The 27585-nt window shown below is 39.0% G+C and overlaps 1 protein-coding gene across 1 annotated transcript in view; it reads left to right on the plus strand.

The window, feature by feature from the left end:
- LOC130708361 (serine/threonine-protein kinase MRCK alpha-like) overlaps positions 1 to 22874 on the plus strand; it is a 128356-nt gene extending 105482 nt beyond the window's left edge. Inside the window, exons 10-13 of the mRNA XM_057548171.1 lie at positions 164 to 226; positions 3030 to 3626; positions 19319 to 19442; positions 22409 to 22874. Of these exons, the coding sequence (XP_057404154.1) occupies positions 164 to 226; positions 3030 to 3626; positions 19319 to 19442; positions 22409 to 22505 (881 nt within the window). The 3' untranslated portion in view covers positions 22506 to 22874. The remainder of the gene's footprint in view (positions 1 to 163; positions 227 to 3029; positions 3627 to 19318; positions 19443 to 22408) is intronic.
- The last annotated feature ends 4711 nt before the right edge of the window (positions 22875 to 27585 follow it).

The following is a 27585-nucleotide window of genomic DNA, read 5'->3' on the forward strand; positions in this document are numbered from 1 at the left end:
ATTTATTTTTATGTTTCTTTTCACTGTAGTATTGCTAAATATATACTTAATTTGATTTCTACACTTTTTCAACATTGATAAACTTGTCCAGTTTATCTTATTAGCTTCACTTAATGTTTGCCCCCAAAAATACTTGATATTTTAATTTATGTGTCAAATATAGATCACAAAAGAATCGCTCTGGGAAATGAAGAAGGGTTATTTGTTGTCCACGTTACCATAGATGGTAAGGAGAGTATTTACTGTTCTGGAATAACTTTAAACTCTAATAGTAATAATATCAGGTTCTTCTCTTCTTTTCTGTAAAAGAAATTTTCCACATCTGGTTCGATGTGTTTTCAAGTCAACTGATGACTTTTCTCCTTTCAGAGATCCATAATCTTCCAGAGTCCAAATATCTTTTGAAAAAAAATTTTATTGGAGTATAGTTGATTTACAATGTTGTGTTAGTTTCAGGTGTACAGCAAAGTGATTCAGTTATACATATACATGTACTCATTCTTTTTCAGATTCTTTACCCATATAGGTTATTACAGAAGATTGAGTAGAGCTCCCTGTGCTATACAGTAGGTCCTTCTTGGTTATCTATTTTATATATAGTAGTGTGTCCAAATATCTTCACAAGTGATTTTATCTAATAAGTGCGCTGTAAGAACTTAGTTTACCGTCTTCAAGTTGGTGCATGAAAGGAAACACTTCTGCTTGAATCCCCCTCCCCCACTAGTACATTGACACCACAAAGAGTAACAACATAAAGTGAATACTTCTCAGATAAGACCGCAGAGTTCTCTGTTTCTGTTTTTGTTTTGTTTGTTTTTGTTTGGCTCTCATGGTTGTTTGAGGGAGAAATGGGGAAGTAGATGAAATGAAGAGGAGTCATTGTAATATAGATGTTCTCTTGAATGTCTTGCACTCTAATGATAAGTTAGTTAAAGGAGAACCTGCATTTGAAGGGCATTAGCTATTCTCCATTGAAGGCTTCCCATGCTGTGTGGGTGACTCAGTCCTGGTGAGGAGACCCATGAAAGGTCCACCAGGTGCCAGCATAAGAGCAGGGACTTGTCTCTCTTTGTTCAGCACTGTATCCTATGCACTTAAACAGTGCCTGGCACATAGTAGTCAATCAACAAATGTTTGTGTAATAAAGGAATCAATTTAGTGCCAGAAAAAAAAGGACAGTTTTGTTCCCTAAAGAAGCAGTATATTGGGAATTCCCTGGTGGTCCAGTGGTTAGGACTCGGCACTTTCATTGCCGGGGCCCTGGATTTGATCCCTGTTCAGATCTAGATCCTGCAAGCTGCATGGCAAGGCCAAAAAAAAAAAAAAAGAAGAAGCAGTATATTTCCACTTGTCAGACATTGAGGGTGTTCGCCTTGCTGTCTGGAATCTCAGGACTGAATTTAGTGCTTTATTATGCTAATTTTATGTTTAAGGTAATTATGTTATCTATGGAATAATTATCTTTTTTTTTTAACCTATATAATTTTTGATCTCTTATCCTCTTCCTATCCCTTTTTGGTCCTTCTCAAACCTACCCTTTGCGTTTATGTCTGTGATTTTATTAGAACCTGATTTAAATCCATTGGAGTAAAAATCGGAAAGAATTTTAAAATAGGAAAACATTCTTCTGCACAGCAAAGGAAACCATCAACAAAAGGAAAAGGCAACCTATCGAATGGGAAAAAATATTTGCAAATCATAGCTGATAAGGGGTTAATATCCAAAATATATAAAAACTCATAAAACTCAATAGCAAAAAGCCTAAGCAATCTGATTAAAAGATGGACAGAGGATCTGAATAGATATTTTCCCAAAGAAGACATACAGATAGCCAACAGATACATGAAAGGTGCTCAAGATCACTAGGGGAATGCAAATCAAAGCCACAATAAAATATCACCTCATAACTGTTAGGATAGCTATTATTAAAAAGCCAAGAAATAATGTGTTGGTGAGGATGTGGAGAAAAGAGAACGCTTGTTCACTGTTGATGGGAATGTATATTGTTGCGGCCACATGGAAAACAGTATTGAAGTTCCTCAGAAATTAAAAATAGAGCTACCATGTGATCCAGCAATTCCACTTATGGACATTTATTCGAATAAAACAAAAACACTAACTTGAAAAGATATCGCACCTCCATGTTCCTTGCAGCATTATTTGCAATAGTCAAGATATGGAAACAACCTAAGTGTCTACCAATGGATGAATGGGTAAAGATGTGATATATATATACATACATACATATATATATTATATATATTATATATAAAATATATATATATTATATATATATATATATATATATATATATATATAATTCAGCCATAAAAAAGAAAGAAATCTTCCCATTTATGACAAGATGAATGGACTTCGAGGTTGTTACTCTAAGTGAAAGAAGTCAGACAGAGAAAGACAAATACCATATGATCTCACTTATATGTGGAATCTAAACAAACATGTTCATAGATACAGAAAACAATCTGTGGTTGCCAGAGGTGGGGGTAATGGGCAAAATGGGTGAAGGGGTTTTAAAGGTATAAACTTCCAATCATAAAATAAATAAGTCCTTGGTATGTCATGTACAGCAACATGATCATAGTTAATAATACTATATTGTGTATTTGAAAGTTGCTAAGAGAATAGATCTTAAATTTTTTATTACAAGAAAAAATTGTAATTATCTACAGTGTTGGATGTTAACTAGATTTATTGTGGTGACAATTTCTCAATACACACAAATATTGAATCATTATGTTGTACACCTGAAGCTAGTATAATGTTATATGTCAAATATACCTCAATAAAGAAAATTAAAAAATAAGAAAACATTGCTATTTGAAGGTGACTTGCTGTTTTATTTGTAGAGAAATTACTCAAGTTGATGACACTAAGAAGATTTATCAGATCATTTTTATTGGGAAAAATTTCTTAGTTGCTTATGAGTAAAATTTGGAGAACAGTTGAAATAAGTAAACAGAAGTTATTATGAATTTTAAAATGACTTACAAATATGCTTATTTGTGTAGAAATTATTCGCATTGGCTACATGAAGAAGATTCACCAGATTGAGCTTATCCCCCATGGCCAGATGGTTGCAGTGATCTCAGGACGAAGTCACCATGTGCAGCTGTTTCCCATGTCAGCTTTGGATGGACGAAAGACTGATATTCACAAGCTGGCAGAAACCAAAGGGTGCCAGACCGTGACTTCTGGAACAGTGTGCCAAGGGGCCCATACATGCCTCTGTGTGGCTAGGAAAAGCCAAGTCTTCTGTTACAAGCTGTTTCAGAGCAAGAAAATTTCTCACAGAAAATTTAAAGAGCTCCAAATCCCAACCAATGTCCAGTGGATGGGCATCTTCAGCGAACAGCTCTGTGTAGGATTCCAATCAGGATTCCTGAGATACCCCTTGAGGAGAGAAAGAATTCCATACAGGATGCTGCACTCCCATGACCCTACACTGTCATTTATTGCACATCAACCAGTGGATGCTCTCTGTGCAATTGAGATCTCTAGTATTGAGTATCTGTTATGTTTTAAGAGCATTGGAATTTACACTGACAGCAGGGGCCTCAGATCTAGGCCAGCTGAACTGATGTGGCCAGCAACTCCAAGTTATTGCTGTAAGGCTATCTTACAATTTATTTCCTTGTCTCTCTGTACATTTCCAACCTTGTTATTACAATTCTATATCGTATGACTAAATGTTGTTAATGACGGTTTTATTTTTGAAAACTACATCACTGAAGAATTTTCCTAAGTTGTCTATGTCTTTTTAAGTAGAATAGCTCTAAAGAAGTTATATCTAAGTCATACATGTGAAATAACTTAGCCTTTAATTTATACTATATTCATAGGATAATTTACCTTGAATATATTCTTAATCCAGGTTGTTGCTTTTTGTAAGCTCCTAAGTAGATATCTTCATGGTCACTGAAAACCACATAAGCATTAATTAACCATAAGAAATAGTTACTAAGTAGATTACTTTTTGCCTTTTAGATTTAGCTTATGTAAAGTCTACATAGAATGTTCCTAAATACTTTTAGCCTATTTGATATTTCATTGATGCAGGCCATCATTTTATAAATTTACTATAGCATTTTTTATTCACTTAGAGAATAGTAATTGAGCACTTAATATGAACTTACTATGCTAAAAGTTAAGGGCACAATATTAAACATGGTGAAATAGTCTGTATCTTTATTGAGATTATAATCATGATATGAGATCAATAATTAAGCAAGTGCTGTGATAGGGGAGTACAGTATTCTACAGGAGCACGTAGGAGGGACACAATCTAAACTGGTGAGTCTGGAAAGGCCAGCTAAAAAAGCGAGAAGCGTTTTTTTCTTTCAGCACTTAAAAAGTGTCATTCTAGTTTCTTCTGGTATCCATTGTTTCCAGTGAGAAATCAACCATTTTTATTGTTGTTCCCTCTGTCTTTTCTATTTGGCAGACATTAAGATTTTCTCATTATCTTTGGTTTTCAGCAATTTGACTGTGATGTGCTTACATGTGATTTTCTTTGTATATATTCTGCTGGGGATTTTCAGGACTTTTTGGATCTGAAGATTGCTATCTTTCATTAATTTTGGAAAATTTTTAGGCATTATATTTTCTAAAAGTTTTTTTAACCTATTTTCTCTTTTCTGGAGATCCAATTACATGTATATTAGACCTCTTGACTTTGTTCCACAAATCGTTGAGGCTCTGTTTTTTAAAAATCTTTTTTTCCTTCTCTACTTCAGTTTAGATAATTTATATTGATTGTATCTTCAGTTTCACCGATCTTTTACCCCTGGTTTGTCCAGGGATTTTTAGGCATTTCAGGTATTATATTCCTCTGTTCTATAATTTCAAGTATTTTTTTGAAATTTCCATTTCTTTGCTGGATTTCTCCTCTCTGCCAATTTGTTTATATTTTTTCACAGTCTTAAACTATTTATACAATTATTTATAATTATTCCAACATATGGCCTCTATGGGTCTGCTTCTACTGAATGTTTTTTTTTTTTGATTAAAGCTGTTATTTTCCTGCTTTTTTACAAGTCTTATTATTTTTTTATCTTTGCTGGACATTATGAATGCTATGATACAGGGACTCTGGGTTATATTATGTATTTCTCTAGAGAGTGTTGTGTGCTTTGTTCTGACAGACAATTAACCTACTGATGGATCACTTTAGTTTTACTGAGGCTTGGAATTAGACTTTGTTAGGGCGGGCCTATTTTGGTTTTTCTTCTAGTCCTCATGCCCAAAGAATGGCCTTTCTGGGTCTCAACTGAATGCCTAGGGTTTTCACCAATGTCTCTCTACTCTGTCTGGTTCAGAAATCTAATGTCTTTCCAGCACTGTACTACCTATGAAATTTCTGTTCACTCTCAATGCTCTGCGTGAGTCTTGTGGAATCTTGCTCTGTCTGTGTGCAGTTTTGGATTTGGCCAGGAACTTCGAGGGAACAGCTGTGCAGATTTCTGGGACACCTTTCTTTGTGGCTCTTTCCTCTGTGTACTCTGCCTTGCAAATTCCAGACACATCAGAATCTGTTTCCTCTGCCTGGCAAAACTTCAACTCTCTGCTTGGGTTCCATTTTCCTACATAGCAGTTTTGGAGATTTCCGTTAGGCAGAGAAACAGCGGAATGTGGGACCCACCTTATATATTTATCTTCTTTTAGGAATGGCAGTCCTGTGCTGTCTACTAACTAATGCCTAAAAACAGTTATTTCATATGACTTGTCCATTTTTATATTTTTATGTCCATTTTATAATTATTGATGGTGGGAGGGTAATTCCAATAGCAGACAACTCTGTCATAACTGGAAAAGGCCATTGATACTGCATTTTGTGAGGAACTATAATAAGGTCACTGTTTCAGACATGGAGTTCAAGATAAGAGTTCAAGAATTGGGACTGGAGGAGTTCTCATGAGCCAGATCACAGACGCACTGACATGGTTAGAGATGCACTTCAGAAAAATGCCTAGGCTCTAGTGGTGAGGTAAACGATAAACGAGAGATCAGACTGGAGCCCAAGAGACCAACTAGGAGGTCAGTGTAGAAATTGTGGATTAAAATTATGTACGGTAGAGACAGTTGGGATAGAGAGGAGACAAGTTGAGGGATATTGAGGAGATATAATTGACAAAACTTTGCTTTACAAAGCTTTGATTAGAAGTGGAAGCTCAGGGACCAGAGAATCAGGATTTCCTAGTTGAGCAAATGAGTGATGCCACTGATATTACTGAGATAATAAAACACGAGGTGGGACAGATTCAGATGGGCAGAGGAGGAAGGAATATGATAACTTAATTTTTTTCTTTTTTGTTGAGTTGTTGAAGTATTTGAAATAAAATCCCAAACATTATTTTCATTCCACCTCTACACACCTTAACATACATCTCTAAAAATATGGTCATTTTCTCATAAAACTATTACCACCTCTGAAGAAATTACCAATGATTCTTTTTTACCATCCAATAGTCCATATTAAAATATTGCTGATTATCATAAAGACATCTCTTTGACAGTGTATTTCTTGGAATCAGAATCCAAAAATGGTCCACACATGGCATGTTGTGGTTAACTCTTAAATATCTTCTAATCCTGAGTGGTTTTCCACACCATTGATTTGCTCTCCTGTAGGATGTTCTACAATCTAGATCTGTCTGTTTCCTCGTGGTGCTTTCTAACTTCTTCCTCTATGTCCTGAATTTCCTACAACTGAAAATGAGCATTAACGGCTTCTAATAAGAGTAATTTCTTACTAGTTTTGTATGTCACACTGAACACATCAGAGCACACAACGTCTGGCCATCCCATTTGTGGTAAAGCTAAAATCAATGACTAGCTTCTGGCATTATCAGCCTGGTTCCTTGGACATGCTGAGCTTGTACTTCCAGTGCGAGAGTAAACAGAGTGAGAGAGAATAGGACATAGGCCAGAGGACCAAGAAACATAAATATTAGAGAGGTGGTCAGAGGGCAAGAAGCCCACAAAGGAAACTGAGAGGGAGAATTGTAGGAGGCAAGTATCGCTGAGCTTTCAAGTAAGACAGAGACTGAAACGTGTCTGTTGGTTTTAGGAATAATTGACGGTTAATGACTTGTAGTGAGAGCAGTTTTAATGGATGGGTTAAGACGCAAGTCAGATTGCCATGGACTGGCTGTCAGTAGGGCTGGGAAGTGGAGGATGTGAAACGTAAATGACACTTTCAAGAGTTGGCCACAGGAAAAAGGAAAGAGAGGCACAACATGAGTGTAGGAAGTGTTGTTAATTATATTGCTGTTGCTTTAATGGGGAGACATATTCATGTTGAGGTGAGTACTTAGGAGCCATAAGAGGTTATTATTAATAAAGTGGAAAGTTCCAAAAATGTTACTGGCTGGAAGTTCTTTCTGCTTTGTTCATTAATTTCACTCCCCAGATATACTTTTCTAATCTTACACCATATTCTTTTTGGGAGTTGACCTGGTTTAGGAGCCACAGATTTTGAAATGTTATGGAATTTCTTTAAAGAGCTGCTGTTAGATGTAGGTGTTAGAAAGATTTTTGTCAGATTTTACATACGTGTTGTACTATATAATTGGACCCATGTGCATCATTTATGTGCCATTTTAATTTATGTTAACCCTGTGTGTCAAAAAAAAGATTTCGATAATTACAATATTATTATGGGATTCTCTTTGGATTCCACTCTGAAGGTGTTTTTATAATGTATTTGGGCGTAGCAGATATAATTAATCATGAATACCATATGATTCCATTTATTTATTTATTTAACATCTTTATTGGAGTATAATTGCTTTACAATGGTGTGTTAGTTTCTGCTTTATAACAAAGTGAGTCAGCTATACATATACATATATCCCCATATCTCCTCTCTCTTGCTTCTCCCTTCCACCCTCCCTATCCCACCCCTTTAGGAGGTCAAAAAGCACTGAGCTGATCTCCCTGTGCTATGTGCATGCTTCCCACTAGCTATCTATTTTACATTTGGTAGTGTATATATTTCCATGCCACTCTCTCACTTCGTCCCAGCTTATCCTTCCCCCTCCCCGTGTCCTCAAGTCCAGTCTCTACCTCTGTGTCTTTATTCCTGTCCTGCCCCTAGGTTCTTCAGAACCATTTTTTTTTCTTTTTTAGATTCCATATATATGTGTTAGCATACGGTATTTCTTTTTCTCTTTCTGACTTACTTCACTCTGTATGACAGATCTAGGTCTATCCACCTCAATACAAAAAACTCAATGCCGTTTCTTTTTATGGCTGAGTAATATTCCATTGTATGTATGTGCCACATCTTCTTTATCCATTCATCTGTTGATGGACACTTAGGTTGCTTCCATGTCCTGGCTATTGTAACTAGAGCTGCAATGAACATTGTGGTACATGACTCTTGTTGAATTATGGTTTTCTCAGGGTATATGCCCAGTAGTGGGATTGCTGGGTCATATGGTAGTTCTGTTTTTAGTTTTTTAAGGAACCTCCATACTGTTCTCCACAGTGGCTGTATCAATTTACATTTCCACGAACAGTGCAACAGGGCACCCTTTTCTCCACACCCTCTCTAGCATTTATTGTTTGTAGATTTTTTTGATGATGGCCATTCTGACCGGTGTGAGGTGATACCTCACTGAAGTTTTGATTTGCATTTCTCTAATGATTAGTGATGTTGAGTATCCTTTCATGTGTTTGTTCGCAATTTGTATATCTTCTTTGGAGAAATGCCTATTTAGGTCTTCTGCCCATTTTTGGATTCAGTTGTTCGGTTTTTTTGATATTGAGCTGCATGAGCTGCTTGTAAATTGTGGAGATTAATCTTTTGTCAGTTGCTTCATTTGCAAATATTTTCTCTCATTCTGAGTGTTGTCTTTTCGTCTTGTTTATGTTTTCCTTTGCTGTGCAAAAGCTTTTAAGTTTCATTAGGTCCCATTTGGGTTTTTTTTGTCTTTATTTCCATTTCTCTAGTAGATGGGTCAAAAAGGATCTTGCTGTGATTTATGTCAAAGAGTGTTCCGCCTATGTTTTCCTCTAAGAGTTTTATAGTGTCTGGCCTTACATTTAGGTCTTTAATCCATTTTGAGTTTACTTTTGTGTATGGTGTTAGGGAGTATTCTAATTTCATTCTTTTACATGTAGCTGTCCAGTTTTCCCAGCACCACTTATTGAAGAGGCCATCTTTTCTCCATTGTATATTCTTGTCTCCTCAAGTTTCAGATTGAAGAACTTTTAACAACTTTTTTATAAACTCCTTCAGCTTTTGTTTGTCTGTGAAAATTCTGTCTCTCCAATTCTAAAGGACAAGTTTGCTGGATACAGTATTCTTGGCAGTTTTTTTTTCTTTGCACACTTTGAATATATCATTCCTATCCCTTATGGGCTGCAATATTTTTTGCTGAAAAATCTGTTAATCTTATGAGGATTCCCATGTATTAGACAAGTGGCTTTTCTGTTCTTGCGTTTACGATTCTGTCTTTATCTTCTGAAAATTTCATTATAGTGTGTCTATGTGTAGATCTCTTTGGATTAATCTTCTTTGGAAGTTTTTGGGCTTCCTCGATCTGGGTATCTCTTTCTTTCCCCACATTAGGGAAGTTTTTAGCATTATTTCTTTGAATATGCTTTCTGCCCTTTCTTTCCTTCTCTTTCTTGAAGACCTGTAACGCATATATTGATCCACTTACTGGTGTCCCTTATGTGATCTTCACATTTTTCTGTTCTTCTTTCTTTTTGCTCTTTTGATTAGATGACTTCCACTGCCTTGTCTGATTCTTTCTTCCATTTGGCCTAGTCTGCTTGTGAAGCCCTGTATTGAATTTTTCGGTTCATTTATTCTTGAAATCTATGATTTCTGTTTCGTACTTCTTAATATTTTCTGTCTCTTTGTTGAAACTCACACTTTGTTCATGCTTTATTCTCCTGGCGTCAGTAAGCATCTTTATTACGATTATTTTGAACTCCCTGTTGGGTAATTCACTTATATCCACTTCGTTAAGGTCAGCTCCTAGAGATCTGTTTATTTGTTTGAAACATCCCCGTTTCTTTACTTTCTTTGACTCTCTGTGTTGGTTTTTGTATAAAACAGCCACTTTTCCCAGTTTTGACAGATTGGCCTTGTGTAGGATATGAACCTCCTTAATCAGCCTGGCCTGGTTGTTGAAATCATTGTCTTTGTTCTTAGTGACTTCCAGTAGTTGAGGGTGTTCCAAGACCCATCAGTGTCCTCAAAGATGTGGTTAATGCTCATATGCCTGTGTAGGCTTCTGGACAACTGCCAGTTGCCTGCTGCTTTAACTCCCTGATGCAGGTGAATTGGAAGCCCAGTTATCAGGCAGGAGTTGGAAAAGTCAGAATATGACATATGCCGGGTAGCCCCTATGAAGAAGAATCCAGAGCTGGAAGAGTTTTTTCTTCCTCACTCTGTGCTGAGCCAAGGGAAATAGTTGCTCTGAATGCTTCTCTGTCCAAGTAAAACAGCCTTTGTTTTTAGTGGTCCCAGGGACTCATGAAGGCTGAGCCCTTTCAGCTCCCAGAGCTAGGTGAATTGGGGGCTAGTCCCTTAGGTGGCAGTTGAAAACTGGTGTGCTAGAGGTGTGGACAAGCTCCTTTCAGGAGAGAAGATAAAAATTTGGTCTTACTTGGAGCTGGGAGAGATAGCAGGGGACATGTCCACCAGGTTTACCAGGCTCACAAAAGGATCCCAGTGAGCTTCCACATGCTGACTAACTGGAAGCCAGAACCACAGGCAGCAGCTAGGAAAATATACAACTTCCTTCCAGGGAGAAACTGGGAGATGGGCATTATTTTGTCATCTCCCTCCATGCTGGGTCTGGGTGTATAGCTACAGGGAATCCTCATGCATCCATTTAAAAACTGCTTCTTTGTTTGCTATAGTACTGTGGTGCTCAGGAATGCAAGCCCAGTTGACTTTCAGAGGCAGGTTATTTTGGGGTCCATCCCTCAGGTGGCAGTTTTAAAAGTCAGGGTTCTAAATGTGTAGACAAGCTCCCTCCAGGGACATGCAGGAGATTTGGCTTTATTGTTGAAGGAAGCTGGGGGGAGAGAGCAGGGTAAGTACCCACTGGCTCTTTGGGGCTCTAGGCAGGATTCCAGTCAGCTGAAATGCAAGCTGATTAGAAGCTGGGCCCTCAGACAGTAGCTGGCAAAGTATGTAGTCCAACACCCTCCAGGAAGAAATTGGGAGATAAGCATTTGTGTGTGTTCCCTCTGCTCTGAGCTTGGGGAGATAGCCAGAGGGAGTGCTCAAGCACCTTGTAAAAACTGCTTATTTGTTTGCTCTAATACCATGGGACTTGTGAAGGGAAGCCCGTTTGGCTCTCAGAGCTAGATGATTTGGGGGCCCATCCCTCAGGCGGCAGCCTTAAAATTTGGGACATTAGAAATGTGGTGCAAACAGTGCGCTAATTGGGAAGAGGCTAGGAGTTGGTGGTTTCAGAAAGATTATAAGGCGCTGTTCTTGGGTGGGGTTTATAGTAAGAGTGTGTCTCATCCTTTCCTACACATTTCCTTGTGGGTATTTTCTCAGTTTCCCAATGTGTAGGAGTCACTAAAGTTAGTTTCTTGATATCTTTCAGAGGGAATTGATCTGTGTGTAGCTGTATATTCAGTGCATCCATGGAAGGAGGGAAATTCAGGAGTCTCTTCTGTGTCCATCTTGAGGTACCTGTTGATCTTTTCTAATAACCGACTCCTGGTTTCATTGACTGTCCATATTGTTTTTCTGTTTTGTTTATGTATGCTGTAATATTTATTCTTTTTCCCACCTGCTGGCCTTGGGTTAAGTTTTTTCTACTTCCTTAAGGAAGATGTTCGATTGTGGATATGAGATCTTTATTCTTTTTTAAATGTAAGCCTTTACAGGTATAAATTTCCCTCTCATCACTGCTTGTGCTCCATCCCGTAAGTTTTGGTATTTTGTATTTTTTTTCTTTGGTCTCAAGGTATTTTGTAGTTTCTCTTGTAATTTCTTCCTCGACCCATTGGTTGTTTAAAAGCGTGCTGTTTAATTTCCACATGTTTGTGAATTTTCGTTTCCCTTGTGTTACTGATTTCCACTTTTATTCCGTTGTGATAGAAAAAGATTCATTGTGTGATTGCAATAGTTTTAATTTTTATTAAGAATTGTTTTGTGGCCTAACATATGGCCTATTCTGGAAATGTTACATGTACACTTGAGAAAAATCTATAATTTACTGTCTTTGGGTAGAGAGCTGTGTATATATGTGTGTGTTAGGTCCATTTGGTTGATACTGTTGTTTAAGTCTTCTGTTTCCTTCCTGATCTTCTGTGTGGTTGTTCTCTCCCATTTCTGAATGAAGGCTATCAAAGTCTCCAACTCTTACTGTTTCTCCCTTCCATCAATGTTTGTTTCATCTGTTAAGGAGCTCTGTGTTTTAGTGTGGGTCTATTTGATTTCACCCTACAGTTCGTTTAACTTGTATTTTTATATCCAAGTATTTCACAGCTTGGGAAGTTTTTGTCCATTATTCCTTCAGACGAGGTTTCCGCTGTTTTCTCACTCTTTTTTCTTCCTGGATTCCCATAATGTCTTCTTTTTTGGATTCCCATAATTCCATTAGGGTCTGTTCACGTCTCTTCATTCATTTTCCTTTTTGCTCTGAGAACTAATAATTTCAAGTGATTTGTCTTCAACTTTGCTGATGCCTTCCTCTGCCTGTTGCAGTCTGCTTTTGAACCCCTCTTGTGAAATATTCAATTTACACTTTTAGCTCCACATTTGCTTTTTTAAAATAAATTGTCTCTTTGTTGATATTCTCACTTTGTTGATATATCACCTTCCTGACTTCCTAGGCAGTTGTTTTCAAGAGTTCATCTAGCAACTCTGAAGCCTGTGTTTCTTTTTTTTTTTTTTAATTAATTTATTTATTTATGGTTGTGGTGGGTCTTCGTTTCTGTGCGAGGGCTTTCTCTAGTTGTGGCAAGTGGGGACCACTCTTCATCGCGGTGCGCGGGCCTCTCACTGTCGCGGCCTCTCCTGTCGTGGAGCACAGGCTCCAGACGCGCAGGCTCAGTAATTGTGGCTCACGGGCCCAGCTGTTCTGCGGCATGTGGGATCTTCCCAGACCAGGGCTCGAACCCGTGTCCCCTGCATTAGCAGGCAGATTCTCAACCACTGCGCCACCATGGAAGCCCCTGAAGCCTGTGTTTCTTTAGTGTCACTTTCTAGAGATTTATTATGTTCCTTTGAATGGGCCACATTTCCCTGTTTTTTCTGTATTTTGTGAGTTTTTGTCAAAAATTGCATATTGAAAAAAACAGCCACCTCTCCCAGCCTTGTAGACTGGATACTTGCAGAGGAAAACCTTCACTAATCAGCCTGGTGTAAAGGCTTCAGGTCGTCTCCGATCTTTTATGAGGATGTGCCTTCACTGGGCCTGTGTGTAAAGCCCAGCTTCAAGCCCCTAATTCTGCCACACACACAGCTGTTTTTAATTGTTTCATTTCTCCAAGAGCCTCACCCCTGGCTTCTTGGCCCTTAAATGTTCTGTTGTATTCCTCTGTCAATAATCTCTGCCCTCCAGGTGTGTGCAGGTCTACAGTTGCCATGAAGTTTTCATGGGCCATTGAATCCATCATTGCTTTCACAGCCACCAATCTGATATACAAAATATTCCACTATTCCTATCTCAGCTCTGAGTCATGTGAGACAGAAATCAGACTCTCAGACATTGCCTGGCATGCCACACATTGCAATCAAGTTGCACTCTTTTACTTTTCTCCCAATGGAGGACCAGTAATTGGGCAGCTTTCACTCTACTGCACCATATTGAGCCAGGAATGGGTTAGGATAAGAGTGAGCAAAAATGTCACGAAATTTGCTCTCATTTTGAGAGTGACTCTTTCTTTACTGGGCATTCACTTTGTTGCTTCAGATTACTGGCTGGTTTCTAGAGCTCCCACAAAGCTATTTGTATTCTATTGTTTAGTTCAGAGTTTTCATGGGGTTACATACCTGGAGCTTCCTATTCTGCCATCTTACCTATATCACTGCTGTCCTTCATTTTTGGAAGATGGTTTTACCAGATATAGAATTCTTGGTGAACAGTGTTTTTCTTTCAACACGTGAATATGAAATCCACCAGCCTTCTCCCTTGACGCTTTCAAAATTCTCTTTGTTGTTAGTTTTTGCAATTTTAATATAGTGTTTTTGTGTAGATCTCCTGTTGGAGTTCATTGAGTTTCTTGGATATGTACTTTCATGTATTTTATCATATTTGAGGAGTTTGGGACAATTATCTCTTCAAATATTTTCCCTGACTTTCTATCCCTTTCTCTCCATGTGGGATTCCTATTATGGATATGTTGTCATACTTGATGATGTCTTGTAGGTCTTTTACGTTCTGCTCGTTATTCTTCACTCTTTCCTCTTTCCACCCCTCAGAGTGGATAGTCTCAATCAGTTCTTCTTCAAATGTGCCAATTCTTTATTCTGCCTGCTTAAATCTGCTAATGAATCCCCCTAATGACTTTCTTATTTCAGTTGTGGCACTTTTCAACTCTAGAATATATATTTGATTCCTTTTTGTAATTTCTTTCTCTTTATTAGTATTCATCGCTTGGTGAGGCACCATTTTCCTGATTTCCTTTAGTTCTTTGTCCAAAATTTCATTTAGTTCTATGGGAATATTTAAGAGAGTGATTTAAAGTCTTTTTATGCCTGGACAATGTGTATATGTGTATGTCCACATTGTGTGGACAATGTGTATGTATATATACACACACACACAGACACATATATATAAATATATATATATATGTATATATACATTTTTTTCCTCATTCATGGATCATACTTTGTTGTTTATTTTCATACCTCATAACTCTTTGTTGAAAATTTATATGTTAAATAACATAAAGTAGAAATTCCGGAAATCAGATTCTCCCTTCCCATCAGGATTTTCTGTTACAGCTGTTTGTTGCTGTTGGTGGTGGTGATGGTGGTGGTGGTGGTATTGCTCCTGTTTGTTGAAATCTAGATTGCATTTGGGAAGATGTAATGGTTGTTACAGGTTGGAAGGAAGCTTTATGATATGAGAAGCCTATACCATTTTTTTGTGACTTTATTTTAAATTAATATAAAATGGTGTTGGTTTTTTTTGGATGTACTTTTATGTTCCATGCTACTAACGTTTAGGATTCAAACATTTGACAAAAGTGTATTTAGGACTTTTCATAAGTATTTGATTGAGAGTATTCAGTGGTGATATTTTGTTTCTTGTATATACATGGGTCTCTTTCTGGGCTCTCTATTTTGTTCCGTTGGTCTATATGTTTGTATTTAACCCAGTACTATTCTGTTTTAATTACTGTAGCTTGGTAATATGTTTTGAAAGCAGGAAGTGTGATCCCTTGAGCTTTATTCTTCGAAAGATTGTTTTGGCTATTTGGGCTCTTTTGTGGTTCCCTATGAATTTTTGGATTGCTTTTTCTATTTCTGTATTGAACACCATTGGGATTTTAATAGGGACTTCATTGAATCTGTGGACCACTATGGTAGTATGTACATTCTAAAAATAGTAACCATGAACATGGGATGTCTTTCCATATTATCAGTGTCTTCTTTAATTTTCCTCATCATTTTTTACACTTTTCAGTGTACAGGTCTTTCACCTCTAGTTAAGTTTACTTCTAAGTATTGTATTCTTTGTACTGAAGTTGATAATGGGTTTGTTTTCTTAATTTACTTTTCAGATTTTCAGTAATCTTAGTTGTAATTTTTTCCCTTTCATTACTTTAAATATGTCCTGCCACTCTCTTCTGGCTTGCAGAGTTTCTGCTGAAAGATCAGCTGTTAACCTTATGGGGATTCCCTTGTATGTTATTTGTTGCTTTTCCCTTGCTGCTTTTAATATTTTTTCTTTGTATTTAGTTTTTGTTAGTTTGATTAATACGTGTCTCAGCATGTTTCTCCTTGGGTTTATCCTGTATGGGACTCTCTGCACTTCCTTGCCTTGATTGACTCTTTTCCTTTCCCATGTTAGGGAAGTTTTCAACTATCATCTCTTCAAATATTTTCTTCTGAAAATATTTCTTTTTCTTTTTCTCTTCTTTTTCTGGGACCTTTATAATTCGAATGTTGGTGCGTTTAATGTTGTCCCAGAGCTCTCTGAGACTATCCGCAATTCTTTTTATTCTTTTTTTTTTATTCTGCTCTGTGACAGATATTTCTACTATTTTATCTTCCAGGTCACTTATCCGTTCTTCTGCCTCAGTTATTCTGGTATTGATTCCTTCTAGAGAATTTTTAATTTGATTTATTGTGTTGTTCATCATTGTTTGCTCCTGAGTTCTTCTAGGTTCTTGTTAAACGTTTCTTGTATTTTCTCTATTCTATTTCCAAGATTTTGGATATCTTTACTATCATTACTCTGAATTGTTTTTCAGTTACACTGCCTATATCCTCTTCATTTTGTACTTTATGCTTTCATCTCCTGCATATTTCTCTGTCTTCTCATTTTGTTTAACTTACTGTGTTTAGGGTCTCCTTTTCACGGGCTGTAGATTCGTAGTTCCCATTGTTTTTGATGTCTGCCCCTAGTGGCTAAGGTTGGTTCAGTGGGTTGTGTAGGTTTCCTGGTGGAGGGGACTGGTGCCTGTGTTCTGGTGGATAAGGCTGGATCTTGTCTTTCTGGTGGGCAGGGCCACGTCTGGTGGTGTTTTGGGGTGTCTGTGAACTCAGTATGATTTTAGGCAGCCTCTCTCCTAATGGGTGGGGTTGTGTTCCTGTCTTGCTAGTTGTTTGGCATGGGGCGTCCAGCACTTGAGCTTGCCGGCCATTGGGTGGAGCTGGGTCTTAGAATTGAGACAGAAGCTCTGGGAGAGCTCTCGCTGATTTATATTACGTGGGTCTGGGAGGCCTCGGGTGGAGCAATGTCCTGAAATCGGCTCTCCCACCTCGGAGGCTTAGGCCTGACACCAGGCAGGAGCACCAAGACCCTGTCAGCCACATGGCTCAGAAGGAAAGGGAGAAAAAAAGAAAGAAAAAATAAATAAAATTAAGTAATTAAAATAAAAAATATATAAAAAGAATAAGAGAGCACCTGAATCAATAAACAAATCCACCAATGATAACAAGCGCTAAAAACTAAACTAAGATAAATATAAAAATCAGAAACAAATCAGTCGCAGACAGCAAAACCCAAGTGTACAGTTGCTTCCAAAGTCCACCTCATCAATTTGGGACAATTTGTTGTCTATTCAGGTATACCACAAATGCAGGGTACATCAAGTTGATTGTGGGCATTTAATCTGGTGCTCCTGAGGCTGCATGGAGAAATTTCCCTTTCTCTTCTTTGTTTGCACAGCTCCTGGGGTTCAGCTTTGGTTTTGGTCCCATCTCCGCATGTAGATCACCCTCAGGCATCTGTTCCCCACCCAGACAGGAGGGGTTAAAGCAGCGGCTGATTAGGCCACTCTTGCTCACTCAGGCTGGTGGGAAGGAGGGGTATGGTAGTCATAACTGGAATGTGGGGTGAGCCTCTGGTAGCAGAGGCTGGCATGACATTGTACTAACCTGAGGCATGCCGTGTGTTCTCCCAGGGAAGTTGTCCCTGGATCAAGGGACTTTGGCAGTGGTGGGCTCCACAGGCTCTCAGGGTTGGGGGCGTGTGTTGATAGTGACCTGTGCTTGCACATAGGATTCTTGGTGGCAGCAGCATCAGTGTTAGCATTTCATGCCTGTCTCTGGGGTTCGAGCTGATAGCCACAGCTCGCTCCCGTCTCTGGAACTTGCTTAGGCAGTGCTCTGCCTTCTGTGGGCACACAGGGAAGGAACCTCTCTCCTCGTGCACCCCGAAACAATGGTCTCTTGCCTCTTCGGCAGGTCCAGACTTTTTTTCCTGTCTCCCTCCCAGCTAGCGGTGGTGCACCAGCCCCCTTCAGGCTGTGTTCACACAGCCAACCCCAGTCCTCTCCCTGGGATCTGACCTCTGAAGCTGGAGCCTCAGCTCCCAGCCCCCACCTGCCCTGGTGGGTGAGCAGACAAGCCTCTCAGGCTGGTGAGTGCTGGTCAGCACTGATCCACTGTGCGGGAATCTCTCCGCTTTGCCCTCAGCACCTCTGTTGCTGTGCTCTCCTCCGTGGCTCCGAAGTTTCCCCCGCCCATCCCCTGTCTCTGCCAGTGAAGGGGCTTCCTAGTGCGTGGAAACTTTTCCTCCTTCACAGCTCTCTCCCAGAGGTGCAGGTCCCGTCCCTATTCTTTTGTCTCTGTTTTTTCTTTTTTCTTTTGCTCTACCCAGGTATCTGGGGATTTTCTTGCCTTTTGGGAAATCTGAGGTCTTCTGCCAGCGTTCAGTAGATGTTCTGTAGGAGTTGTTCCACGTGTAGATGTAGTTTTGATATATTTGTGGGTAGGAAGTTGATCTCCACCTCTTACTCCTCCGCCATCTTGAAGGTCCCCCCCCGATCTTGGCTTCTTTGTACAAACAATTTTTTTTCCTCCAGCTGCTTTTAATATTTTATATTTATCACTGGTTTTGATCAATTTGTTTGTGATGTGCCTTAGTGTAGCTTTATGTTTCTTATACTTGAGATCACTAAGCTTCATGGATGTATGGATTTACAGTTTGAAAAACTTTCACTCATTATTTCTTTCAATTTTCTCCCCTACTCCCTCACACTCCTGTAAGAACTCCAATTACATATTTATCTGACCACTTGAAATTGTTGTACCATTTGCTGTTCATTGCTAATTTTTCCTCTGTTTTTTTCCTGTCTTTTCTGTAGAAATGTATAATGTGCTGTTTAATCCCATCCATTTTATTTTTTATATCAAGCATTGTAGTTTTTATCTACATCTAGAAGTTCAATTTGAATCTTTTGTTTTATCTCTCATGCTTGTACTTAACTTTTTGAATCTATGGAATACAGGGATAATGACTGTATGGAATACAGTGCTAATGACTGTATTAATACCCTTCTAACACCTGTGTCAGATTAGCAACAATTTAAAAAAAAATTTTTTTCCAGACATGCCATGTGGCTTGTGGGATTTTAGTTCCTGACCAGGGATCGAACCCAGGTCCTCCGCAGGGAGAGCATGGAGTCCCAACAACTGGTCTACCAGGGAATTCCCAGATTAGCAACAGTTTTAACTGATTTATTTTGTTCCTCATGGGTCCCATTTTCTTGTTAAATCTGGTCATTTTTAACTGGATTCCAGACTTGCTGGGTGGTGGATATTTTGTAGACATATAAATATTCTTGAGCTTGGTTCTGAGATGTATTTCTGTCATTTGTAACCTGTTTGATCTTTTTGTGTTTTGCCATTAAGATTCGTTAAGTGAGATGAGAGGAAGGCTCATCTTTGGTCTATCTTATACTGAACCAAGGGCCAGCCATGACCAAGCACCTCCACCTAAGGGAGCAGCACCCATTTCGTCAGGACTTTCTGCCAGGTAGGGACATACTCCCTTGCTCTCTTGCTGTGACTCCATCTAATAGGCTCCCCACACCAACCCTGAACACAAACCCAAGAGCAGAGTAGAGGGATTTTTATTTCTTTTTCCCTGCTGTCAATCCGGCATCTGGAAGACCAGGTGTCACACGACAGGTTATAAGAATTACAAAGAATAAATAATAAATACACAGAAAAGATATTTTATATATATTATGTATATAGTATATGATTATATATACTTTATCTCTATTATTAATCTTTATGTTAAAGTCTATTATGACTTATTTAATATAGCTCCACCAGACTTTTTGTGCTCATTATGTTTAATTCATTATAAGGTGTATAGGTTTGCTAGGTCTGCCATAACAACAAAGTGTAGACTGGGTGTTTAAGCAAGAGAAATGTATTTTCTTACAGTTTGAGAGGCTAGAAGTTCATAATCAAGGTGTCAGTAAATTGGTTTCTTCTGTGGCATCTCTGCTTGGCTTGCAGATGGTCTCAAGCCAAGGAGAGATGAAATATATTTGACATATAACATTGAAATATATTTGACATATTTTAATTGAAATATATTTCAATTTTAATTGAAATATATGACATATAATATTGTGTAAATTTAAGGTGTAAAACATGTTGATTTGGTAGATTTAGGTATCGTAATATGATTGCCATTGTAGTGACAATTAGCACCTTGATCATGTCATGTAATTATCATTTCTTTTTGGTGATTGTGATAATTAAGATCTAGTCTTTTAGCAAGTTTGATGACTATAATACAATACTGTTGTTTATATTCACTATATCGTGCTTTAGATCTCTGGGACTTTTTTAGTGTTGCCCTCTTATTGTGTCTTCATATGGTCTTTCTTCTGTATGTATGCATTCCTTGTGTCTCCTTGTGTAGCCAAAGCTTCTTATAAGAACACCAGGTAGAATGGATTAGAGCTTACCTTCACAGCCTCATTTTAATGTAATTACTTCTTGGAAGGCTCTAACTCTGAATATAGTTACATTCTAAGGTACTCAGGGTTAGGGCTTCAACATATTGATTTGAGGGGTTGGGCACAATTCAGCCCATAATAGAAGTACAAATAATGATAAATGTTGAAAATCAGTGGCTTGTCATTATGTGCATGAATATCCAAGATCATTAACATTAAAACTAGTTGAAAAAATAAATCAGAGAATAAAGCAAAAAACATTGTTACTATATCAAAACCAACAACTTTCCCATGTGCAAATAAATACATATTATACCATATGTGAAAATGTTTCATTTACTATAAGAATCCAATTGAAAGAACTGAATCAATGTTTGCCTATATGTATATCTATATATAGAAAACTATTAAACTACATAAGGGATCTAAAGGAGAGTGAGATATACAGTGGCCAGAAGTATATTATTGGCAGACTGGATAATGTCATTATTTTACCATTGTAACAATATTATGTCTCACTTCAATTCATAAGTATGATGCTAATCAGAACCTCAGCATGATTATTTTTAGAGATTTGGCCCTAGAAAGTTATACTGTTTCTCTTGATGAAGAGCTTGTGAGAATAGCTAGGGAAATTCTGAAAATTGAGTCAAAAGATATGATTATCATAGTTAAATCTATAAGAAAGCTAAAGTAATGAACACATTGTGTAAATGGTGCATTGATAGATAGACCAAGGGAACAACAACAACAAAACTCTATCAATAGATCCAAATATATAATGGAATTTTATATGTAATATAAGTTGGTTTTCAGAATAATACAAAGGACTCTGGTCTCAGAACCTATTTGTATAAAAAATTTGGAACTTGTAACTCTCACACATACAGTAAGAAAATGCCCAGTGGAAATATGTAGATGTAAATCATCTATTCGATTAGCCTCTGTAATAACTATTTATCAAAGAACAGTGAAATCCTGTATTGGAATAGGGATGAGGGGAGTGGAACTCTCATGTAATGTGACCCAAATGCCCTTCTTGACCAAACTTCAGTCAGGTTCCTCTAAACCCTCTTTTAGACTAAGCCTTGACCTTAGCATTCCATATCCATCCCATCCTTGACAGGGGTACACAGTCCAGTTTTAGCAAGAATCCTGCTAAGTCAGTTTAGATAGAATCTTCATCCTTGAGCCTCATCCCTCACCTTTGACATCTAAGCACTTGGCCTCTCTTTAGCAAGAATCTCGTTAGGTCAGGTTAGTAAGAATCCCTTTACTTTTGAAGTCTCCTTCTAGTCATTTTCCATCCACATATTCCCTCACTTTGCTCATCAGCTATAAGTCCCCAGCTTTCTTTGCTGTATTTGGAGTTAAGTCTGATCTCTCTGCCCTGTTGTAATTTTCTTGAAAAAAGTCTTACTGTTTTACTAAGTGTCAGAAAGGCTTTTTCTTTCACAAATCCTAGTGGGAGTATAAATTAGCATAGCTTCTTTGATGGCCTATTGTTAACATCTACCAACTTTTACGTATCTATTTTAATTTAGCAATTGTATATTTTGGAATTTGTATTGCAGAAATAATGCAAATATGCAAAGAAGTATAGACACAAATATTTACTGCATATTTACAATAATGAAATTTGGAAACAAACTAAACATCCATGTAAAAGGTTTTTATTAAGTAAATCATATACCCCTCCAATAAAATATCATGCAGCCAAGAAAAAGTATGATGTATGTATGGTCAGGCCACTCAAAATGCCTGTTCTCTTGCTCTTTGTACATCTCCTGCTTGACCAGTGCTTGCTTCACCTACACCCTACTCAGAAGAGTAACCTTCCTGCATACTTGCCCCATGCCCCAGCCAATGACTGTTCTAGCTTTAGAGCAGAACATCGCCACGCTGATAGCTTATCAAAGGGACGGTGAGAATCATGTAGCTCTGTTGGTTTCCCTGGTAACTGATGAACCAATCTGAGGTCAATTCCCCCTATAACTGGTATCTTCCCCCCAACCCCTGCTAGGGAAGACTACTGCCACGTCCTTCCTGTGGTCTGCTGCACAGGGTGGGATGTCACTCAAGGACCACACTTCAGACATGTAAGATCCTCCATCCATTAAATCGTTGATGTCTCTGTCGCTGATTTTGGGCTCTTTTTTCATTCTTTCAAGCCTCTGTGTTGCAGCCCAACTATGTAGTTTTAAATAATTTGACTTGATAATATGACTACACTTTAATTGAGTCAAAATGAGTTGTAAATAAGTGGAAAAAAGAAAAGCTCCTATTTGAAAAATGTATTTGTGTAGTGGACTGCACTGAATAAAGTTGAGGCTAATGAACATTGGTTCCATTTGGGAAGGAGATGCAGAGTGGAAATTTCCTCCAATAATCCCATCAAGCACTATGCTTTTGATTAAACTGACCCTGTGTTTTTGTATAATTTAAAACAAAATGTTGAAATATATTTATATACAATAAAGAACACAGAAAATATTCCATCAAGTGTTGAAGGAATAATGATTTTTCAACAGCCTTGCTCAGGTCAGGATTGGAGGTGTATGAACAAAAAATTTGCAAACAATATTGAGTATTTTGCTAGGCCTATGTCATGAGGAGGGCCATCTGGTTTGCATAAAACAAACATGGTATGGCTGTCAGTTCATTATACTTTCATATTTACCTTTAACGTTAGGAGCTCATGGATTTTTACATAGGAAATGATTGCCAAATGCCAGTTTATGTACCTGATGCACAGTGAGGCCAAACAAACAAAATCGTCGAAGTTTGGAGCAGGTAAAGATTTATTGCAAAGACCAAGCAAGGAGAACTGGTGGCTCGTGCTCAAAAGACCTGAACTCCTGGATGATTTTTGTGGAAGAGTTTTTATAGTAAAAATTTGGGGCGAAGCCTATAGGATGTGTGACTTTTGTTGGTAATGAGGTGACTGGGTGGTGTTTAGGAATATTGTACTCAATCTGAAGTTACCATCCTCCAGCAGAGTGGGAGTTTTAGATCCTGCACATATTGTTATGCATAACAAGACACATACATAGATATTGCTATGTATATCCCTTGAGGAGGAAACAGGTCCCCGTTTTATAGCTACCCTATTGTTTTTGACTGCCCCTCCTTTGTTTCTGTATTTTCTCTTCTTCCTTATTAGTAACTGTCTGAATCTGTCCTTTGCAACTCAGCGACAACAGTCTAGGAGCTGAAACCTTTTTCCTCCAAAGAAGCAGAGGACAGGGAAAGGCTTTTGTATCCAGAAAGGCCCTGCAGCATCCTGCTTGGTTTGAAAATTGCAATAAATGAAAAAAGAAGTCTGTTCCATTATGACTAAACCAGTGAACTCACTCTTGAGAAAATATGCTATTTGTCCTTCACAAAGGATGCCCCCTTGATGCCAAGTAGGTTAATTAATGCAGAGACGGAAAATTCTATGCCATTAGGAGGATATTTTCTCGGGACTATCAGGATCTAGCAATTTGGAGAATATGATTTCAGCTACGAGCTTTCCTAGTTTTGCCCTGGGACCCAGGTATACAGATGGCCTAAGAGCCACAGTGTGGACATGATCTTGGAGAGGCAGCAGTGAGTGGTGGCATGAAGTGAGATCTTAATTCCCTGCCCAGGAATTGAACCTGGGCAGCCTGGATGAAAACCAGGAATCCTAGCCACCACACCCCCGGCTCTTGCCCCCAGTGAAAAATGCATTGCTCACGGAGGCAAAAACTGTAAAAACAGGTACAAAGTTTATTATTAGCGACATAGCACACAGAGAAACAGTTTGTTTAGTTAAGACAGAAGCAAGGCAGAGATGCACATCTGGATAGAGAGGGTGTGGGCGTCCCCCCTAATGAGGAGAAGCGCAGTAAAAAGGTGGTTAAATCATTTATACAGGGCAGTTCTTCTGGGTCTTTGTGTACCTTTGGCCAATTATCTGGTTTCTTCTTCTACACCTGACCTGCCCTAGGACCCTCCCCCATATGCCTGGGCAACTTTTTTCCAAGATGGATTTCAGCCCAGAGGCCTATGCGACGGCCTTAGCATCACACATTCTGGGGTGGTGTGCCCTCCTTTTTGACCCCCAAGGAACCTTTCTGCACATGTGCAGTGTCTCCCTTGCCCCAAGGATGGGAAATATATGACCTCTTGATCCTTGACTCAAACAAGGGTTAGCCCCTCTCTATTCCTGCCATGACTGTTATCTTAAGGTGTTCACGGGAGACAAAGCCTGGGTATTTACCCTGTTTCTGCAGTTACTTCCATTTCAGAGAGCAAACAGGAGGCTGATTTTAAATGTCTAAACTGAATCCCATCTATCTCCTGTCTCAGCAAATGTAAACAGGAGACTAAGTTGTAAGTGTCGGAAGCCCACTTTTTCCTGCCCCATGAAATGTAAACGGGAGGTTAGTTGTGAATGCCTGGCTTGGGGCCCCTCTATCTCCTGCCTCAGACACACACCCAGTCAGGGGTCTCAGGGCACCCAGGACCCTGGGATAAGCATTTCCCCCCGTATTTCTACTCTGAAGTACTAAATTGATTGCTTGGCTCACAGTCAACCCAGGGTGCAGGGGGCCAAGGGAAATGTAGTCTTTCTCCCTCTTACTGTCTTCCTGGTCTTTAGCGGCTTCCTCTGCGCATGTGCAACGTAGGGCCCGCCTCACCCCTTCCGCTTTCATGCGCCTCGAGGTGAGAAGAACCTGGAGCTTTGGTCGTGGCAGGTGCAGGGCTTGCGTGGCCTGAAGCTTCGCTGAGAGCGGCGTTCTTGTGGCGGGGGCAGAAGCGGGACGTCGCGGGACGTCTCGGGCCGTCCTCTGGCCCAGGCGGGACTGCAGTGCCCGGGTCTGGCCTGGACCTCCGCCCTGGGAAGGTGGGTGGGGCGATCCCGGTTCGGGCCTTGTGGTCTCGGGGGCCGGTGGAGCTGAGACCCGTTAGGAGAGGGGACGGTGCGTGTGGGGACGGAATGCCCGGCCCCGCCCGCATCTGACGGGGGGACGCCGGGGCGGACAGTGGGAGGGAAAGCGCGGTGGTCACGCTGGCCGTGAGCGGGCCAGAAAGCGCGGGCGGAGGGTGTGCTGGGCAGCCCTGCTCTGGAGCGGGAGAGACCCGGTCAGTTACAGCCGTGTCACCTGTACTGTGGGCGGGAGAAGTAACCTGGGGGCGAGTCAGGTCTGCAAAGGAGGCTATGAATAATGCCTGCTTCATGGCGTTGTTCTGAGAAATCTGTATGGGTCGTTTGGAAAAAGAGCCAAGTGCCAGGTACTAACCGTCGAAAAAGTGATAATGTTGTTATTTAGAAGGCACTTTGTTCTTTTCATTGGGTGGTTTACATAAGCCTCCCAATTATCTCGTGATAACGGTATGAGCATCTGCATTAGACACACGTTAAGCAAAAAGCAAATCTGAGTCTCAGGTTGGTGAGGTGGTCCTGAGTTTGAGAGGGCCGGTGACTTCTCCAGGCTTAACCGGATTGTGACAGAGCCAGGAGTCGAACGGTCGTTCATACTGTTCAGTCAATCAAAAGAAACTTATCAAGAGTCCCTTTTGAGAAACTTCAGCCCACTAGAAAGTAGTAATTTTTAACACTTTGCCATAAAGCACCGCATCCTTTTTATTGGGCAGTCTGTGGATTCTCTAACTCAAGGGGTAAACAGTTTTGCTAGGAAAATAGATAAAGGATGCAGCCTGTGTCTCTTTTTTTTACTGTTAATTTTAATGAAGTAGTGTCATCCTTTGCTGTACTTCAATCATCTGTTTTTCCATTTTTGTTTGTATTTAATTAAATCAATTTAAATCAATAGACAAAATTATTTTTACCAAATGAGAGTGGTAGGTTTAAGCCCCGTGATCATTTCAAACTGGTAGATGGACAGATGGTGTTTCCACAGGATCTTTCCCTTGCCATTTCAAGGGCTGAAGGGATGCTGTAGGGAGGCTGCTTCTCAGCTGGGCTGCTGATGTGATTGGGAGGTGAATGAATGTAGGAACTGTAAAGCAGGCCAGGTGTCCTGACAGTGTCCTTTTTCTGTCCCCCCAGCTGAATCTTCAGTCCTCTGCACCTTCCTAAACGCTACAGAAGATGAACATATCTGAGGTCAGCTCTCTATTCATTTCCCACTTTGTGGTGTGATGGATTTAACTCTTGATTTCAGATTGCTCTCAGCCTGTTTTATACATTCTTTATCAATGTAAGTTATTTTCCTTTTAGGATTAGTTTGCTAAGATTTTACTTGAGTCAGGAATGTACACTCTTGAGTTATATTGAATAGCTTTTTGTATGTATTGTAGTAAAGGTATAGCTTATTTTCTTTAATCTGCAAATTTTCGAGGTAGCTGAAATGGATTTTAGAATGGTAACTTACTCTTGAATTCTTGTATGGATGCTACTTGCTAATGGGTTCTAGTTTTTTGGTTTTGATTTTACATACTAAATAGTGTGATTTGTAAATAAGCATATTTTTTTTATCTCTTTCTATCTCTGTGCACTTTAATTTCTTTTTCAGTCAGGCTGGGATTTAATGTGAAAGAATTCATTTATTCACTGCTAAGTATGATGTTAGTCATATGCCTTAAATAGCTTCTCATTGTCAGATCTTTTCTTTTCCTCCTATTCCTAGTGCTATAAAATTAGTGTCATTTCTTCCTTAAAAATTCACTCTAGAATTCACTACAGAAACAATGTGGACCTGAAGTTTACTTTGTCAGAATTTTTTTTTTTAAATAACAATTTTATTGAGGTACAATTCTTGTACCAAAAATTCACCCTTTTAATTTGTGCAGTGCAGTGCTTTTTTTAAAATATGTTCACAGAGATGTGGAATTATCACCACTCTTTAATTTTAGAATAATTTCATCACCCTCAAAAGAAACCCTGTACTCTTTAGTAGTCACTCTCCATTCCTGCTCCCAAGCTCCTAGGAACTACTAATCTACTCCGTGTCTTTAGAGATTTGCTTATTTTGGAGGTTTCCTATAAATGGAATCACAAAATATGTACCCTTTGGTGAATGGCTTCTTTCATTTAGCATGACCTTTTTAAGGTTCATCACTGTTGTAATACGCATCAGTAATCCAGTTCAGTTTCTGGCCAAGCTAATATTTAGTTGTATGGATATATCACATTTTGTTTATCAGTTTATCAGTTGATAGACATTTGTTGTTTCTGTTTTGACTGTTATGACTGTTTTGACTGTTATG

This window comes from Balaenoptera acutorostrata, chromosome 6 (genome assembly GCF_949987535.1).
Source record: "Balaenoptera acutorostrata chromosome 6, mBalAcu1.1, whole genome shotgun sequence".
In the NCBI taxonomy this organism is placed as follows: Eukaryota; Metazoa; Chordata; class Mammalia; order Artiodactyla; family Balaenopteridae; genus Balaenoptera; species Balaenoptera acutorostrata.